This window comes from Mobula hypostoma, chromosome 22 (assembly GCF_963921235.1).
Source record: "Mobula hypostoma chromosome 22, sMobHyp1.1, whole genome shotgun sequence".
Classification (NCBI taxonomy): Eukaryota; Metazoa; Chordata; class Chondrichthyes; order Myliobatiformes; family Myliobatidae; genus Mobula; species Mobula hypostoma.
In genome coordinates this window covers 25912412-25933466 of record NC_086118.1, presented here as the reverse complement: position 1 = coordinate 25933466, position 21055 = coordinate 25912412, and the positions used below count along the sequence as shown (strand labels likewise).

The window sequence follows — 21055 nt, the reverse complement described above, 5'->3', positions numbered from 1 at the left end:
CTTTGCTCTAATAGTTAAGACACTGGTATGTTGCTGATTAACTTTTGGGACTGCATATCTTCAAGTTCAAAATCTATTTTTCACCATTTACAAAGTGACACTTCACAATGCACCAGCAAGCCTCCATGTTTGCTTTTTAGTCTTTTATGGCTTGTGGATATCGTTGGCAAGGCCAGCACGGACTAGGCATGATGTCCAAGGCAATTTGAGAGGTGAGTTAAGTGACAACTGTATTAACGTAGGTCTGTACACCCACATAGTCCAGAATTGGCTAGATTTTCACAACCGTTGGTTTCACACGCATCATTGCTGATAGTAGATTTAATTCTATGTAGTTTATTTGGTCAAAAGGCAAACTGAAATTACTCAGTTAAATTTTATTTATAATATTTTCCGTTTCCTTTTCTGCCACAGCTTACCTTTTCAGATGAAACAGAGGAAATTGTAGATGATGTATTTCTTATTCAGCTTGAGGCTCAGTTTCCAGAACAGAAGTGTGCCAAAGGTAAGTTATTCTTCTAAAACTATCAGATACTTCATTGCTATAGAGCAATTACTAAAGTGTATTGACATTATTGAGGAGGAATTCTTCACCTAGGAATAACAGTTCCATTCAGTTACACTGCGGGAATAAGTGACAGTTTTTTTTAAGAGATACAGCAAGGTAACAGGCTAATGAGCTGATGCCGTCCAATTACACCTATCTAACCAATTATCCTACTAACCTGCGCGCTTTAGAATGAGGGAGGGAACTGGAGCACCCAGAGAAAAGCCACGTGATCAGATGGAGAATGTATAAACACCCCATAGACAGTGGTGGGAATTGAACCCTGGACACTAGCATTGTAAAGCAATGTGCTCACTGGTTCACAACCATGAGGTTATTCATTATGAGGTTAATATTACACAAGTAACTACTTTGCTTTAAATTTGAAATGACAATTTATTGACTATTCAAACATAAACAATTATTCTGTCTGAAATGAAGGAAAATATGAATTGAATTTAAATTACAACATTAAGAAATAAGTTACATCATCTGCTACATCAAGATCAATTTAAAAGTTGTGGAGATGATAATTGAGTAAAAGTTATTTTAAAAAACTGCTATTAAAATGGTTCATTCATTTCACTCTTCTGTAAGCTGTTTACCCACAATGAAGTTACATTGCTACTGAAGCATGCTGCTTGCTGCTATGTGCCATCTACTGGTAGAAATTAAACAACGTTGATAGTCCTTCAGCAGGTAACTATGGGCTGAGGTCACTGAACTTGCAAATGGGACACAAATGGAGGCCATTCAACTTGACAAGTCCATGTTGGATGTCAGAAGAATTCTGTGAGTTCCATTCCCCCCTACTTGTCTTGCCTGCATCCCTGCAATGGTACCTTTTTGGACTGTGGGAGGAAACCAGAGGATCTGGCGAAAACCCACGCATTCCACGGGGTGGATGTACAGAGATTCTTTACAGAAAGGCACCGGAATTGAACTCCGAACTCTGGTACATTCCGAGCTATAATAGCATAGCAGTAGAACTTATTCTATCTTACATGCCCCAGGGTGATGAATGTACAGAATTTTGTTGCTGCAGAGTCCTGTGGAAGTCATGTCAATATGTGTAGTTAAGGCAGAGATTAATAGGGTCTTGATTGATAAGGGAGTTAAAGATTATGGGTAGAGGTCAAGAGAATGGGGTTGAGAAAACATATCAGCAATGATTGAATGGTGGAGCAGACTTGATGGGCCAAATGGCCTAATTCTGCTCCCATATCTTATGACCTTGTATACATCAACTCCCTTTTGCTTCTTTTGCCAGCTGTCTACACAAATGGGTAATTTACAGATGTGATGACCTACCTGCATATCTTTGGGATACTAGATACTACAGAAATTGACTAGTTGGATATACTGACCAACTGGTAATCTTTGTGTATGTTCAGATATCTTATTTGTATGATCAATTACCAATCACCGATTACACTATGATAATACAGGGATTAATAACCAATAAAATCTTACGTTAAAGACAGTAATACTTCAGAGTTGGTAAAATAATGGACCAATAGTAAATGTTACCCTAGAATCCTTCATTTGTATCATTACCTTGTCTTGATGTGCCAAATGACTCCCGTCCCTCCTGTGAAGAAGGGAGCTATGCTCTTCAAAGACCTTTCTTGTCTGGATTGGCTGCACACTGTCTCTAAATTATCCTTGCCTGCATATTGCCTTAACCCTTGCCTTGCCATAACTTCCACAACAGCTTTCTTGAAAAGCTTCTTAGCATACCTACAAGGGAAATTGCTACCTCAGATCCGGTCCTGTGCAATGAGACAGGTAAAATTAACAATCTTGTAGTTGGGGATCCTCGGGATTAGATTAGATTATGAGGACACTCAGTCCTCGTTTATTGTCATTTAGAAATGCATGCATTAAAAAATGATACAATGTTCCTCCAGTATGATATCACAGAAACACGGGACAGACCAAGACTAAAACTGACAAAAACCACATAATTATAACATATAGTTACAACAGTACAAAGCAATACTGTAATTTGATAAAGAACAAACCATGGGCATGGTAAAAAAAAAGTCTCAAAGTCCCGATAGCCCCAACATCTCACGCAGATGGTAGAAGGGAGAAACTCTCCCTGCCATGAGCCTCAAGTGCCGCAAACTTGCCGATGCAGCATCCTGGAAGCACCCAACCACAGTCTGACTCTGAGTCCGTCCAAAAACTTCAAGCCTCTGACACCGAGCACCATCTCTGCCGAGCGCTTCGACCCCGCCCTGGCCGCCGAGCAACAAGTAAAGCCAAGGATTCGGGGCCTTCCCCTCCGGAGATTTCGGATCACACAGTAGCAGCGGCAGTGAAACAGGCATTTCAGAAGTTTCACCAGATGTTCCTCCGTGCTCTCATGTCTGCCTCCATCAAATCAGAATTGTGCATGGCATCCTACTTGACAAATAACAGATATTCATCACCAGAGTGGCCGCGCGTGCTGCGTCGTGCCGCCATCTTCTCCTCCTCCTCCTCCTCCAGCCTCCAGGAGAGAGTGATCACAGTATGATTGAACTTTACATACAAATGGAGGTTGTAATAGTTCAATCTAAAATCTGTATGTTCTGCCTAAATAAGGGAAACTACAATGGGATGAGGTAAGAGTGGACTAGCATAGACTGGGACGACAGCTTATATGGTAGGACACTAGGAACAGTGGAAGATCTTCAGAGAATCTTACATGGTCCTCTACAAAAGTACATTCCAGTTAAAAGCAAGAACAGTAAGAGTGGGGAGAGCCTGTCTTGGATAACAAAGGGAAAAAAGAAAGCATCAAACTAAAATCTCACGTATACAAACTTGCTAAGTCATGGGAAACTGGAAGATTGGGAAAACTTTAAAAGGTAGCAAAGAGCCACTGAGCGAGCAAGGAAGAAAGGAAAAATAGATGATGAAAATAAATGAGCACAAAATATAAAAATGATATTAAAAGTTTTTATAATTATATAAAGTGGAAAAGGTTGGCTAAAGTGAACGTAGATCCTTGGAAAGTGAGAAGGAGGAGTTAGTATTGGGAAATGTGGAAATAACTGAGGCCTTGAATGACTATTTTGTGTTGGTCTCCATAGTGGAGTACACTCCTAATATGCCAAAAAGAAATGTTATGGATGCGATGGGAGGTGAAGATCTCAATTCAATCATCGTCACTAAAAAGGTAGTGATGAGCGAACTAGTGTGCCTAAACTTTGTCTACATTTATGCTCTAAAGGTAGACAAGTCCCCTGATCTTGATGGGATGCATCTCAGAGTATTGAAAGAAATGACAGAAATTGTAGTTGACGCATTTGTGATAATTTAAAAAATTCTCTGGACTCTGGGCAGGCTCCAGCAGATTGGAAGACAGCGAATGTCACTCTATTTTTTAAAAAAGTATGCCGGCAAAAGACAGGTAAATATAGAGTAGGTAGCTTAATGCTGTACTTGGGAAAATACTTGAAACTATCATTAGGGAAGAAATAGTGAGACATCTGGATGGACGTGGTTCTATCAGGCAGACACAGAATGGATTCATGAAGGGCAAAGTTAGTGGAGTTCTTTGAGGATAAATTGAGTGCAGTGGACAGAGGAACAGATGAGTGTTGTATATTTAAATTTCCAAAAGGCATTTGATAAAGTGCTACATGAAAGACTTATCCGTAAGAAAAGGGTATATGGAGTTGGGGGATAATGTGAATAGAGGATTGGCTAACCAATAGAAGGCATTGGGTTGGGATAACTGGATGCTTCTTTGGTTGGCAATCAGTGGTGAATACAGTGCTGCAGGAGGTGGTCTGGGCCCACAAACAGTTCACAATATATAATTAATGATTTGGAGGAAGAGGCTGAGTACAGTGTATCTAAGTTTGCTGATGACATTAAATTGAATGGAAATGCATGTTGTATAGAGGATGTGGAGTGTCTGCAGAGAGATATAGATAGGTTAAGTGAGTGGGTGAGCTTTTGGCAGATTGAGTGCAATGTTGCTAACTACAAGGTCATCCACTTTGGAAGGGAAATAAAAGATCAGATTATAAAGATTCAAAGATTTATCTACAGTTATCGAAGTACGTAATGCAGTATCCAACACTGAGACTCATCTTCCCACAGACAGCCACAAAACAAGGAAACAACATAAGAACCCGCTTAAAGAAAGCAAACACTCAACATGCAAAAAAAGAACAAATTGCCCAAATGGCAAAGAACAAATGAAAAACACAGAATATAAGACATAAAACCATTGAAACTGATTATATTTTAAATGGTAAAAGATTGCAGCATCTTGTTGTCGAGAGGGACTTGGGAGTACTTGTGCATGAATCACAAAAGGTTTGTTTGCATGTGCAATAGGTTATCTCAAGAAGGCAAATGAAATGTTGGCCTTCTTTGCTAGAGCGATTGAACTTAAGAGTAGGGGAGTTATGATGCCACTGTACAGAGTAGTGGTGAGGCCTTGCCTGCATGTAGTTCTGGTCTGCTTACTTGTAAAGCACCTTCACTCCATCCGTCAAAAGCTGAATTTCCCAGTGGCCAACTATTTTAGCCTTATCCCCATTCCTGTTCCTCATTGTCAATCCATGGCCTCCTCTTCTGCCATATGAAGCCACTTTCAGGGTGGAGGAGCAACAGCTCATATTCTGTCTAGCTAACCTTCAAACTGCTGGCATGAACATCGATTTCTACCATTATTTTTTTTTCCTCTTTTCCCTACCCCCTTCCCTCTTCTATACCTCACTCTGGCCTCTTACCTCTTCTCACTTGCCTATCACCTTATCTGGTGCCCTCCTTCTTTCCTTTCTTCCAGGGTCAACTCTCCTATCCTATCAGATTCCTTCTTCTCCAGCCTTTTACTTTTCCCACCTACCTGGCTTCACCCATCATCTCAGAATCAGAATCAGGTTTATTATCACCGGCATGTGACGTGAAATTTGTTTACTCAGCAGCAGCAGTTCAATGCTATACATAATCTAGCAGAGAGAGAGAGACAAAAGGTAATAATAATAATAAAACATAATAAATAAACAAGTAAATCAATTACATATATTGAATAGATTATTTTTTAAAAGTGCAAAAACAGAAATACTGTATATTTTAAAAAAAGTGAGGTAGTGTCCAGAGCTTCCAAGGCCATTTAGGAATTGGATGGCGGAGGGGAAAAAGCTGTTCTTGAATCTCTGAGTGTGTGCCTTCAGGCTTCTGTATCTCCTACTTGATGGTAACAGTGAGAAAAGTATACGCCCTTGGTGCTGGAGGTCTTTAATAATGGACGCAGCCTTTCTGAGACATTGCTTCCTAAAGAAGTCCTGGGTACTTTGTAGGCTAGTACCCAAGATGGAGCTGATTAGATTTACAAGCTTCTGCAACTCCTTTCAGTCCTGTGCAGTAGCCCCTCAGACAGTGATGCAGCCTGTCAGAATGCTCTCCATGGTGCAACTATAGAAGTCTTTAAGCGTATTTGTTGACATGCCAAATCACTTCAAACTCCTAATAAAGTATAGCTGCTGTCTTGCCTTCTTTATGACTACATCAATATGCTGGGACCAGGTTAGATCCTCAGAGAACTTGACACCCAGGAACTTGAAGCTACTCACTCTCTCTAGGTAGCTTCCTTCCCCTCCCCCACCGCTTTTTATTTTGGCATCTTCCCCCTATCTCGTCCTGACGAAGGGACTCAGCTCAAAACATCGAATGTTTATCTATTTTCATAGATGCTGCTTGACCTGCTAAGTTCATCCAACATATTGTGTGTGTTGTTGAGGAAAGACATACTGGCTTTGGAGGCAGTGCAGAGGAAGTGAGGAGGTTAACCATTCAGGAGAGATTGAGTTGCATCTTCTTCAGAAGAAGATTCAAGCTTATTTAATTTCATTTCCAAAACACAAGTGTATAGGAGAAAGAAATAAGTGTTACTCTGGATCTGATGCAACACAAAAGAAAGCACAATAAGAATATAAAAAAATATAAAAAATATAATTTAACGCAAACAACAGGAATTCTGCAGATGCTGGAAATTCAAGCAACATACATCAAAGTTGCTGGTGAACGCAGCAGGCCAAGCAGCATCTATAGGAAGAGGTGCAGTCGACGTTTCAGGCCGAGACCCTTCGTCAGGACTAACTGAAGGAAGAGTGAGTAAGGGATTTGAAAGTTGGAGGGGGAGGGGGAGATCCAAAATGATAGGAGAAGACAGGAGGGGGAGGGATAGCTGTGATAGCGAGTCTGAGTCAAAGTGTGGTCGAAAAGTTGAAGAGCCGAAGAAATTACAGATGGGGAGCAGTGAGAGATGGTTTCACTGAACTCCCGTCGAAGAGAGGATCTAAACTTCTTCGGTGTAGGCATCACCGGAAGAGGCTTCGCAGTAGTGAATTTAACGCAAACAACAGGAATTCTGCAGATGCTGGAAATTCAAGCAACATACATCAAAGTTGCTGGTGAACGCAGCAGGCCAAGCAGCATCTATAGGAAGAGGTGCAGTCGACAACTTCTGCCACCACCAACAGGATCCCACCATTAAGCACATCTTTCCCTCCCCCCATCTCTCTGCATTCCGCAGGGATCGCTCCCTACACAACTCCCTTGTCCATTCGTCCCCCCCATCCCTCCCCACTGATCTCCCTCCTGGCACTTATCCGTGTAAGCAGAACAAGTGCTACACATGCCCTTACACTTCCTCCCTTACCACCATTCAGGGCCCCAAACAGTCCTTCCAGGTGAGGCATCACTTCACCTGTGAGTCGACTGGGGTGATATACTGCGTCCGGTGCTCCCGATGCGGCCTTTTATATATTGGTGAGACCCGACGCAGACTGGGAGACCGCTTTGCTGAACATCTACGCTCTGTCCGCCAGAGAAAGCAGGATCTCCCAGTGGCCACACATTTTAATTCCACATCCCATTCCCATTCTGACATGTCTGTCCACGGCCTCCTCTACTGTGGAGATGAAGCCACACTCAGGTTGGAGGAACAACACCTTATATTCCGTCTGGGTAGCCTCCAACCTGATGGCATGAACATCGACTTCTCTAACTTCCGCTAAGGCCCCACCTCCCCCTCGTACCCCATCTGTTACTCATTTTTATGCACACATTCTTTCTCTCACTCTCCTTTTTCTCCCTCTGTCCCTCTGAATATACCTCTTGCCCATCCTCTGGGTCACCCCCCCCCTTGTCTTTCTCTTTCTTCCCGGACCTCCTGTCCCATGATCCTCTCGTATCCCCTTTTGCCTATCACCTGTCCAGCTCTCAGCTCTATCCCTCCCCCTCCTGTCTTCTCCTATCATTTTGGATCTCCCCCTCCCCCTCCAACTTTCAAATCCCTTACTCACTCTTCCTTCAGTTAGTCCTGACGAAGGGTCTCGGCCTGAAACGTCAACTGCACCTCTTCCTATAGATGCTGCTTGGCCTGCTGCGTTCACCAGCAACTTTGATGTATGTTGCCTAAAAAATATAATAATGTAAATATATAAGATAGCTTATATTGACCTTTAAAATAACGTGAGGCACAGGAGTGACTCTACATAAGGTGACTGACAGAAAATGATAAAGTAGTGGTGGTGGGGTGATTGGAGGGGTGAGTTAGCGAGTGGAGGTGTTGATCAACCTTACTTCTTGGGGAAACTAGCTATTTTTGATTCTGGTGGTTCTGGCATGGATGCTATGTAGCCATCCTCCCTGATGGGAGTGGGAGGGTGAGCAGAGTGGGTGGGATCCTTTATGTTATTACTGGCCCTGTTCTGGCACCTTTCTCTGTACAGTATACGTCACTGATGGTGGGAAGGCTGGTGCCAGTGATATATTAGGCAGTTTTGACTATCCATTGCAGGGTGAATTTATAGAAAAACATGAAATTATAAAAAGAGATAAACTAGAGGCAGGAAGTTGTTTCCACTGGTGAGACTTGAACAAGGGGACATAACCTCAAGATTCAAGGTACAGGTAATAGATTTAGGACAGAGATGAGGAGAAACTGCTTTTCCCAGAGATCAGTGAGTCTGTGGAATTCTTTGCCCAGGGAAGCAGTGGAGGTTACCTCATTAAGTATATTTAAGACACCATTAGATAGATTTCTGTATAAAAAGGGAATTGAGGGTTGTGGTGAAAAGGCAGGTAGGTGGAGCTGAATCCATGGCCGGATCAGCCATAGTCTTATTGAATTGCAGAGCAGACTTCATAGGCCAGATGGTCGACTCCTTATGTTCTTATGCAGTCTCAGTGGCACACTACAGATGATAATAACTCTTATAAACTTCAATGGGTAGAGTGGGGGACAGGGGATGGTTTCCACTTGTTCCCTGGCTGGTGCTTACCACTCAATTTGCTTTGATAAAGTACATGATTTAGTCATTTTCATATTAGTTAAAGTTTTATTTGTTGAAAAGCCTGACATATTTCCAATATTTTAACACTTTAATCGATAGTAAATTGGTTTTAAATTGCTTTGGGATGTCTTGAAGTATTAAGGCACGATTTCAGTGTGAATCTTTCAGGCTTAAATTTATTATTAAAATCATCCTTAATAACATTAAATATGTTTTGTTTTCAATCAAACAAATTCCAGAACAGTTTGAAGATTGTGCTCTTTTATTCATAGAGTCAGTGAGTAAAACAGCATGAAAACAGGCTTTTCGGCACAACTGGTCTACACTGACCACAGCAGCCTGTCTGCTAGTCCCAGGTGCCTGTGTTTGGCTCATAACCCTTCAGGCCCTTCCCCTCCATGTACCTCTTAAATGTTGCAATTGTAACATTTAACTCCTGCTTCAACCACATCCTCTGGCTGCCCATACCCCTGTATAAAGAAGTCACAGTGCATTATCATAAGGGAGAAGGAGTATTGTAGATAAGGGGTTCCCAAAGCTGCTTGTGATATTAAAGCGGTCCTCTTTTCTCCTACAGCCTCTTAAAAACAACAATAATTTTGATTTGCTGTGTTACATTCACCAAAATTATGCCAGTGTTCCTTACTCCCCATTTCATCCTGCTAGTTGACTGTTACCCATAGGAAGACCAGAGGGCTGACAAAGGAATATAAAAGCTGAACATGAAACTGATGGTCCTAGAAAACAATGAGGAACTTAAATGGATCACACAGTGTAGCAGGGAACAGTGAATTCTTGGTTCTGTAGTTTAACAGAGAGAGATTGGGATAAGCATGTAGCAGAGAGGTAAAGAGGGACCCTACAGAGTTGGTACCAGGCAGCGAAAGTCTGTACAGGCTCAACCAGCCCAAGCCACATTGTACGCTAAGGTAAACCACAGTGAACACTGGACACAAGCCTAGCAACAGCTTCATAAAACTCCAAGACTGGAGCTTGCATTGTACATAAGGTAAAAGCAGAACTGCATACAGCTGACCTAAAACATGGGTGCTGTGATCTTGTCACTTCAAAAGGCTATGTATACACAGCAAATGTGGGGTAGAGGTAGTGGGGGGAAAATAGATAAAAATAGCATAAAATACTGAAAACTTTCGATCGGGGAGCATATGTTCTAGGACAAGTGACTCCCCTGTTGATGCCAACTTGTAATAAAGAAAAAACTTGTCCGGAACTGAACTCCGTGTGAATCCTTTCTGTCTACACACAGGTGGGAGAACCACAAAGCTTTTCAACTCCCTGATTTAGTGTTCAAAAGCAATCAAAGCAAACATCAAGAAGTTCCTCATCCACAATAGTGTTCAAAAGCAAGAGAGAGTTAAAGGGAAATGTGCCAGCTACAGGAATGTACGCAGATCTATTCCTTCAGTTGCTAATTTGTTCTGATTTATATCTAAATGCAGCTCCAAAAGCTAAGGATTCAGAGAAACCTCTTGCCTTGGGATTCGCCAGTTTCATCTTCCAAGCCAGAGTATGAAATAAACTTTTGCAGAGGGAAGTTTTTGATCAGCAGCTTTAAGTTAGAGGATGCTCAAAAATGTGCATGAAAACTGGCACATTCATGATCCAAAATCCTTCTATTGCTAGGCCAGACAACGTGAAGACACAGAGAGCACAGACTCCCTTAATTTCTTATCTCATATCTAAGAAGTTTAGAATGGCAAGTGGGAGAGATTGGACCAGCTGTTTGTTCTAACTGAGAACATTTCAGAATGTGGAGAGAAGGTCCTCACAATGCTCCCTATACGCAGAATGGTCAGAAGAAACATGACGTGTCTCCTTTGACCCTTACCAATTTTTTACCATTGCATCATAGAAAGCATTCTACCTAGATACATCATGGTTGATACGGCAATTGCACTGCCGTGACAGCAAGAAACTGCAGTGAGTTGTGAACACAGCTAAGCACATCACGGAAACCAGCCTCCCCTCCTTTCGGCCCAAAACGTCAACTATACTCTTTTCCATAGATACTGCCTGGCCTGCAGAGTTCCTCCAGCATTTGTGTGTGTTCCCCTCCATAGACTCTGTCTATACTTCTTGTTGCCTTGGTAAATCAATCAGCATAACCAAAAACCTCCCTTCGGGCAGTGGGTACAAAAGCCTGACAGCATGTACTATCATGTTCAAGGACAGCTTCCCTCCTGCTGTTATAAGGCTACTGAGCAGTTCCTTAGCATGATAAAAATTGACTCTAACTGCACAATTTGCCTCATTACCTCCTTGCACCTTATTGCCACACTTCATTCTGCATTATTTTATTGTTTTACCTTGTACTACGCCAAAGCACTATTATAATGAATTAGTCTCTACAAACATTATGCAACACATTTTTCACAGTACATATCGGTACATGTGACAATAAAAAATAAATTTACCACTTTGCTGCATAACGTGGATTACAAGATTCTGCAAAAGACCATCACCAATCATGGCACGTATGGTTTGAAGTGGTGATTCAGCTAGGTTAGATATTCTATATTCTGCAGATAGATCGATCTCTGCCTGTTCTGACCTTCTGCTATTCAGAGATACAGTTATCTGTACATACAAAAAAGTGGGCGCTTGCTTAGTCAACTTGGATCAAGAGAATACTTTGAAAGAATATCACATATACTCAGTGGCTACTTTATTTGGTACACCAGTACTCCTGCTCGTTAATACAAACATCTGATTAGCCAATCATGTGGCAGCATCTCATATCATACAGACACGGCCAAGTGGTTCATTTGTTGTCAGATCAAACATCAGAATGGGGAAGAAATGTGATCTAAGTGAATTTGACCATGGAATACCAAAGTTGGTGGGTTTGATGGAATGGTTTCAGTATATGAAGAACTGCTGGGATTTTCACGCACAACAGTTTCCAGAGGTTACAGAGAATGGTGTGAAAAACAAAAAAAAAGTCAGCAGCAGTTTTGTGGGTGAAAATGCCTTCTTAATGAGGTCAGAGAATGGCCAGACTGGCTCAAGCTGACAGGAAGGTAACAATAACTCAAATAACCACACATTAGAACAATGGAGTGCAGAAGAGCATCTCTGAATGCACAACATGTTGAACCTTGAAGTGGATGGTCTACAGCAGCAGAAGGCAATGAACATACAGAAATACACTCAGTGTACCTCCTGCATATAAAAAGGTGACCACTGAGTGTATATGCATGATGTGTATGTTCTCCAAAATGGTGTCTTGTGGAAGGAGTCCACAATAGGGTGTGATTGCACAACACATCCATCAATAGTGAGGTACTAATGAATAGGTAGGGAAATGGCAAACAGTAGAAGAACTCAGATGCAAATCTCCAGAAAAATGTTAGTCATTATCCCAATCACTAGCTTTGATTGCATCAGGCTGGCAAACACACACCAAGTGTTACTAAAACTGAAAATGCCACTCACTAGGCAGGGAACCATGGAACATGTTGATCGTTCTAGTGTGATATAGTCATGTAGAAAGGCCACTGCACCTGCTGGGATTTATTTTAAACTAGATGTACATGCTGGGAGTGGAAGGGGAATTTCCAGGTGACTTATCAGGACAGGAATTTGTAAAAGGTTTGATATTTAAAAGAAATTCCAAAGGAATTCATATCAAAATAAACCAAAAACACAGCTGCATACATCAAAGTTGCTGGTGAACGCAGCAGGCCAGGCAGCATCTATAGGAAGAAGCGCAGTCGACGTTTCAGGCCGAGACCCTTCGTCAGGACTAACTGAAGGAAGAGTGAGTAAGGGATTTGAAAGCTGGAGGGGGAGGGGGAGATGCAAAATGATAGGAGAAGACAGGAGGGGGAGGGATGGAGCCGAGAGCTGGACAGGTGATAGGCAGAAGGGGATACGAGAGGATCATGGGACAGGAGGTCCGGGGAGAAAGACGGGGGTGGGGTGACCTAGAGGATGGGCAAGAGGTATATTCAGAGGGACAGAGGGAGAAAAAGGAGAGTGAGAGAAAGAATGTGTGCATTAAAAAGAGTAACAGATGGGGTACGGGGGGAGGTGGGGCCTAGCGGAAGTTAGAGAAGTCAATGTTCATGCCATCAGGTTGGAGGCTACCCATACGGAATATAAGGTGTTGTTCCTCCAACCTGAGTGTGGCTTCATCTTTACAGTAGAGGAGGCCGTGGATAGACATGTCAGAATGGGAATGGGATGTGGAATTAAAATGTGTGGCCACTGGGAGATCCTGCTTTCTCTGGCGGACAGAGCGTAGATGTTCAGCAAAGCGGTCTCATCCCATGTCTTCTCCTATCATTTTGCATCTCCCCCTCCCCCTCCAGCTTTCAAATCCCTTACTCACTCTTCCTTCAGTTAGTCCTGACGAAGGGTCTCGGCCTGAAACGTCGACTGCGCTTCTTCCTATAGATGCTGCCTGGCCTGCTGCGTTCACCAGCAACTTTGATGTATGTTGCTTGAATTTCCAGCATCTGCAGAATTCCTGTTGTTTGCGCAAAAACACAGCTGGCTTTTTTTGAACTCATCTATGTTTAGATGTTTGAATACTGAGGTTTAAAGAATCCCAATGTTCTTAAAAAATGTTTTAATTTTTTTTTAATAAGAGGGATAAATCAAATGTTACAATTGTGAAAGTTGAAAGTGACATTTCAGTACAATGTACATTGTAAGAAAATATAAAGTTAGGTTTGCTGATGTGTTTTCGTGAAGGCAGCGTTCCTTAGTTTAAATCCACCATTTCATTGACATTTCAGTTTCATATACTGATAATGAGAAACATTTCGCTATTTCCTTGCAGAATCCACACTGGTGAGAAGGAGGGCACTATCAGAAGGAATAGGTGGACAAATTACAGTTACGTACAAAAAGGTAAGAGGCAACATATCCTTTTGTCATTGTGTAAGCATGAGCTGCTGTCCTATTTAAGAAGCAAATTGAAATTATCAAATGAAGTTGTTTTACTTATTTATAGTGAAGATGATAGGATAGATGTTTGTCCTTGGTTACTTGTGTATTCACCACCAATTTCTACATCTAATCTCCCAAATTAATATTATAATATGAAGAATACTGATAAAATAATTGGTGAAATGATTGAACTTGGATTAATAATTGTTTGCATTTATTAGGGTTAATCCTAGGGTCTAAGTGTTATGTTGATTACAGGGTTAGGAAGATGCAGGTTCCAAAGACAGAGACTGATATCACAAAAGAGGAAATATTGGCAGTCTTGAAGTGCATAAAGGTGTTTAAATCACTGGGGCCTGGCCATGTTAATCCTTGTGGGAAGCAAGGCTAGAGCCCTGGCAGAGATTTTTGTGTCTTCCATAGCCATGGGTAAGGTACTGGAAGTCTAGAAAGTAGCTAATTTTTGTCTTTGTTGAGGAAGGGCTGCAAGGACAAGCCAGAGAGCTATAGGCCCAGTGAACTGAACATCAATAGTAGGAAAGTTATTAGAGAAGAGTCTAAGAGAACAGTCTGTCTTCATTTGGAAAGGCAAGGATTGTATAGAGATAGTCAACTGTGAGGGAATTTGTGTCTTACAAATTTAATTGAAACTTTTGAAGAGGTGATGAAGTGACTTGATGAGAATAGGGTAAATATAGATGTGAAGAAGGCAACTAGCATGTTCACTTTCATTGACAAAGAATTTTGCATATAAGTTGGGGCATCACATTATGGCGGATAGTCATAGGATAGGCCGGCTGGTGGCGCAATGACATCAGCGCCGGACTCTGGAGCGAAGGTTCCCGAGTTCGAACCCATTCGGGCCACCCCCGGGCACGCTTTCCATCCGTGCCGGGTTGAGTGTCGAGCTTCCAACTCGGCCTCGTAAAAAAAAAAGACTGCGCTGTGAGAAGGATGTGGGGGACCACTCACAGAATCTTTCCTTCAAGACAACCACTTGAAAAGTGGTCGCCGAGGCTCTGGCAGAGTATGGTACACAAAAAAAAAGTCATAGGATAGCGAAGTCTAAAACTAGAAGGCATAGGTTTATAGTGAGAGGGTTAACGGTTTAATATAAGTCTGAGAGACAATGTTTTGACACAGAAGCTGGTGGGTATATGTCACAAGCTGCCAGAGGAGGTGATGGAGGTGGGTATGATTGCAATGTTAAGGCATTTGGACAGGTATTACCGATAGCAAATAGGCCAAATGCAGGAAAATGGGACTACCACGGGAAGGCACCTTGGTCAATACAGACAGGTGGGCTGAAAGGCTGTACATCTCCATGTCAGAATGTGCTGGAGCTAATCAGAGTGTCAGAATACCTTGCAGATAGAGGTGAGGGCCAAGAACTCTGTAGTGATGAAATCTTGTCACGTGATGTATGTACTTGTATGGTTTTGAAGTTAGCAATCAAGTGATAAGTGAAAATTGATAAAACTGCCAATCTGCATATCCTGAAGGAGTTATTTGCTACTCTTAGAGAGAAGGCAAATAGCTGAAGCCAGCTTCTTGATGCAGCCACTTTCAACATTTGTACATTCCTCTCCTCCTCCCCCCACCCTCCATTCTAAATTCATATTGTCAAATCTAGGTTATATTCATTGAGAATGAGTGGAAGATCTGGGATAACAAGTGTTGGCTGTATATCCAACACACCCTCTTGGCAAATGCTATTTCTACCTCGAGCACCAGATATTCTTGTGTGGTTAAGTATTATCAGGAATATTCAAACAAGCAATATTCTTGAATGTACAAACATAAAACAGGTTCTCCCCAGCTTACAGATGTACAGCTTATGGACAGCCTGTACACAGGAACAGGATTTCAGAGGACGGGCAGAATGGATTTACCAGTTCTGCAGGGCTGCAGCCATGATGGGAACTCGGTTTGCAGCTACATTTTTGCTTAGATTTTGAACAGTTTACAGGGACAGGAAATGGGTAAACCATTCAGCTCTTCATGCCTACTCTGCTATCACTTTTTAGATCATAGAGCTAGCTTTAAAATACATTCATTTGTGTATACTTATTTAGACATGGTTGTAAAGAGGAAGGCTAGTAGGAGGTGATGCATTTCCATCCTAACTGCATACATTTACTTGGTGTTCATTTTAATTTTTCCATCACAACTAATATGCAGGAGGGCTTTCTGAAGAAGAAAAAAGATTATGCCACTGGACATTTTTACCAAGTAATTGGATCACACATTTTCAGGTGACAAATAGATGCTGATTGATCCAAATGGGATGCAGTATACACCCACTTATTCAGCACCTTCAGGGTTCTGCAGGCCATGTGAAAGCACTGGAATCAACCATCATGCATTTGCCAAAACTGGTGGATAGCTAACTTCCTGTGCAGGTCCAGTTTCTGGTATGTAATTATGCCAGACCCCCAGTAGGAACTCTTAAAGGGAGTAGTGAAGGTTGTCAGGCAGACTCAGCGGAGCTTCAATTTGTGAGTAATGGATTGCTTCCCAAGCTGTGTCACTTAGTTATACAACGATAGCACAAGAAGGCAACAAACTTGCATTTAAGCAACGCTGTTTATGACCTGAGAATATCCAAACTCACACTGTTTATTCACAGATCGAAGCACAAACAGAATTCTAGCATCTTGCTAATCAGACGTAGCTGAAAGCTCAATGCAGGAAGTGACTTCATCAACAGGAAACAATGATCAATGAAATCTGATGAAAATACACCTAACAATCTTTAAAAAGTTTATTACAAAGTATTTTATGAATTTATGTAATAATTCAAATAGTTATATGAGAAATTTACAATTCCACAACTTTTAGGTATTCCACAACCTCAGCTTTCACAAATACCATTAGTTACAATTATATATTGAAATTAACTTGCTTTATGTTGGTAAATACATTTAAAATGGTATATTTTCATACAATATTATAGCACAGTACAGGTCCTTCAGCCCATGATGTTGTGCCAACCTTTTAACCTACTCTAAGATCAATCTAACTCCCCCCCCACTCCATTTTCTATCATCCACGTGCCTAGCTAAGAGTTTCTTAAAAATCCCTAATGTATCTGCTTCCACTACCACCCCTGGCAGAGCATTCTAAGCTCTCACCACTCTCTGTGTAAAAATGAAACTTACCTCTAACGTCCCCCCTCCCGCTATACTTTCCTCCAATCTCCTTAATATAATGCCCCCTCTTATGAGCCATTTCGACCCTGGCAAAAAGTCTGTGACTGTTCATTTGATCTATGCCTCTTATCATTTTGTACACCTCTACTGATAAAGTCACCTTTCATCCTCCTTCGCTCCAAAGAGAAAAGCCTTTGCTTGCTCAATTTATACTCCTAAGACATGCTCTCTCCTCCAGGCAGCATCTTGTTAAATCTCCTCTGCACCCTCTCTAAAGCTTCCATATCCTTCCTGTAATGAAGTGACCAGAATTAAACACCATTTTCCAAGCATGGTCAAAACAGGATTTATCTTGCACATTTATAAAGAAACTTATGTTTATATAATGAAGTAGATATAATTAAATTTAGTTTTTTTCTTCAGCAGAATTTATTATATACTGTACATGGCTGGCAAAGTACTATGAAAAAAGGAAAATCTTGATATCAAACCCATTGCCTTTAATGTTTATTGAAAGCATTTACTTTCAAGGTAGACATTACATCCATTACTTTTTTTATCGTTTGCCATTTTAGATTGCATTGAGCAACAGGGAACATACAAAACAACTTGCAAGTCATTGCACTAGCATAGCAATTAAAGCAATTCCCTCAAATGGAACTGAAGGTATGTCATGAATCCATTAGCAATTGTGATAACTTAGTTTGCAGATAACCAATGTTTGTTATATGTATAAATATAAAAAGCACTACTTTTTTTGGATACTGCAGTTATTTAATTTTAAATTAGGGCTATGTTTAAATTATTTTTCCCCTGTATACTTCCTCCAAATGCTGCCTATATTTTAACAGCAAAGAGAACAAGACTAAGTACATTTATTATCAAAGTACATGTATGTCACCATATACTACCCTGAGATTCTTTATTTTCCTGTGAATGTCTGTACAGAAAAGGGAAATACAATAAGATTATGAAAAACTATACGTAAATAAAAACTGACAAAGATTTCCAGTTTGTTGCCAGTGTTCCTCTTGGTTTAAAAGAAAACAGAAACCAGCTTATCAACTTACTGCCTTGAAGATGGCTCTTCCCACTTGACAAAAGCTAATCTTGTTTGAGCATCAAGTGACAAACTCCCTATAATTGCCTGAGAAACATGAAAGGAGACAGGGTTGATGATTAATAATTTTGACTCTTTTAAAACAGAGTTACTATTATGACATGGAGTTAGAAATTGAAAGGGGCCTGTAAAGTGCATTAAATAAATGGTGACAGTGATCCAACCTGCATGAGAATCTGTTATTTCTGTTGCAATTGAGTAGGGCATCATGCTGAAAGGAATCGGTCTTCCCCTCTTAAAAGCCTTCCCACTGTGCCCTTAGTCAAAGAAACTAAGGGAAACAGGCAACTTTTGGGTCTGAATGAAGAGCACAATTGGATGGCTGGAGGACGGTGTATGTTCCTGTGATTGCTTGTTAAGAGTAGAGAGAGAGAGTCAAGGAATCAATCCTGATTTTGCACAAACTTTTGATAGCGTTTCCAAAGAGCAGTACTATTTGTGGACTTAGCGAAGAAATGCTTCCAGTGCTGGGATATGCACTGAAAGATGCATATGCTAACATATACGTACTTTGATAATTTTATTTTGAATTTTATTTTACTTTAATAATATCATGAAAGTCTTCACTTGGCTCAGTGGTTTATGAGCCATGCGTAGGTGATCTAAAATCCTGGAAGTGCAATCCCGCTGCGCAGTGGATGCTATTGAAAGCCATTATACATTTCCAGGCTTTTTCATTACAATAGGGTACATGGCAAACCCAGAAGCAAAATAGTAGACTCTTGTGGATCTCACATAGTTCACTTGTAGAATTTTATTATAAAATTTGAGACAGGTAACAAACTGAAACATGGTGCCATGTAATTCGATTTATAGGGCAGGCTTTATTAAAGTGTCAAGACGTTTCTTGCATCTTTTACACCTTAAATAGTTAGGTGCAACTTACTTCTACTTTATCACACTGAACAATCCTGAAATGGTTGGGTAACTGTTACCAAATTAGTAAAGTTGGACCCTTCCATAGGTCCATTTAGTGATAGGTATATGTTATTTCTGCATTCTCAGGAGGTCTTTGTGTAATGCATGGATAATAGAACAGATAACCATTTAATAATTATAAAATAATATAATAGTGATATGAAGTTTAGTAACTATAGGGTTTCCTGGTTCAAATCACATTAATTTGCAGTCCTCTTCCCCAGCCATGCAAAGAGAAAAACAGACCTGATGGTACAATATATAATCTCACTAGAGATAATGACCATGAGTTGAGGACATATTTATGATCATGTTTTATAACTCTAATTTTATTTATATAACATTTAAATTTGGATCAGAGAAATATGAAGTTTGTCACAAAATAATTATGACAATTATTATGACAAACAATAAAATTAGGTTTGGAAAAGCTAAATTGTTAGTTAACCAGATTATATGGCCACTGTTCTTTGAACAATATTTGCAGAAATCTTATAATGACACAAATTGAAAAGAAATTGAAAACATTGTAGAATTATTAGGAAGTCTGGCAGATCATATGAGAACATGTTATGGACTGAGTATCAACGACATATCGCCATAAAATATTTCTGAAGATATTTAATTTCATAGCCTCAGAGTGCAATGCAATTTTATTTTGCAGATCTTGTCTGTCTGGCTGTAAGCGTATCAGAAGTAACAAGTAAGACAAACCTATCTGGAAAAACATCTTCGGTTAGTGAAAATTATCATTAAAAAAAAGGACATATTTAACGATAGTGTGATGAAATCGACTTGCAGGTTATCTGGAAGAATCATCTTATTTTTTGCTGTGACATGTAATCTACCTTGACTTCCACTTAAGTGTTGATAATTGTGGTTAAAGCTGCCTTTGATCAGATGATAAACCAAGATTACATTTGCCATTTTAAATAACATTTTTCACTCAGTTTTGTTAAAAAAATCATCAAAATTATGAAGTGGATTATAATATCCCCCCTTCCCTTTTGGAAATTCTGTTAGCACGTGTAACTTTTGTTAATAACCATGAGTCTTCAGCTGATATACAGTATTATACGTTAAAACAAAATTTAATGAAATAAACAGAAAGGTCTTCAGCAGTCATAATACTGTGCAGCATTGCACTTTAGGAAACCTCTCTATGGAAGAGTTAGGTTACCCTTTCTGCATCTAGATATCAAATATATAGCTGGCTGTACCACACAGATGTAAAAGATTTCAAAATGAAACCTGATCTGGTCCACAGTTCAGACTTGCATGCTGATACACATGGAATCAGAATCAGAATCAGGTTTAATATCACCGGCATGTATCATGAAATTTGTTAATGTGGACAGACCAACACTCAAGATAGCAGGAATTTCCTATCAATAACCACTCCACCAATCCAAGAGGGTGGAGGAAGAACTTAACAGTGGGCACAAGGCCATAGGGTTAAACAATAGATGGAAGACTGATCAAGCAACTGCTTTTTTAAAATTCTCACAAAACACAATGTTTATTTACTTATCTTTCCTCTGCCTGCATCTTCTTAAGCCCTGGCAGCTCAGTAGGGCAAGTCTGGGTCTTGAATTTCTCTACTCTCTCCCAAGTACCAGTCACAGGAAGGTGAGAGGAAGATGAAAGCATCAGAGGGATCAGGCCACAAAAGGCTGGACTATTCAGATACATCAAAAAGTGTTTTGCTCCTTCCCCTTCCCCCAGGTTGTTACACAATGCATAATTCATTGGTCCCTGATGACTCAAACCAAGTGGCAATTTTTCCAACACACAAAAACTGCTGGTGAATGCAGCAGGCCAGGCAGCATCTATAGGAAAAGGTACAATCAATGTTTTGGGCTGAGACTGTGAGCAAAATCGAGCTCACAGGACTTCACAGTTGAAGTCTGTTTTGTCATCACCCGGAGTCTCAGGTATAGCTTACAGAAGTGGTCGCAAATCTAGCAGTCACGTGGCTGAATAAAATATAAGTTCACATCCCACTCATGAAAAACTGAAAAAGGCCTGGAAATAAAAGATGGAAAATTTATGAGGTTCTTAGATGGGCACATAAATCTACTGATTATAGAGA

At 40.6% G+C, this 21055-nt stretch overlaps 1 protein-coding gene across 2 annotated transcripts in view; it reads left to right on the top strand.

Annotated features, from left to right (window-relative positions):
* The window catches only part of LOC134360230 (phosphoinositide 3-kinase regulatory subunit 6-like), a 117325-nt gene that overhangs the window by 82931 nt on the left and 13339 nt on the right, over positions 1-21055 (top strand). For both annotated transcript variants that reach the window (XM_063074317.1, XM_063074318.1), the window contains exons 16-19: positions 415-505; positions 13664-13734; positions 17501-17591; positions 19628-19698. In XM_063074317.1, the coding sequence (XP_062930387.1) occupies positions 415-505; positions 13664-13734; positions 17501-17591; positions 19628-19698 (324 nt within the window). The remainder of the gene's footprint in view (positions 1-414; positions 506-13663; positions 13735-17500; positions 17592-19627; positions 19699-21055) is intronic.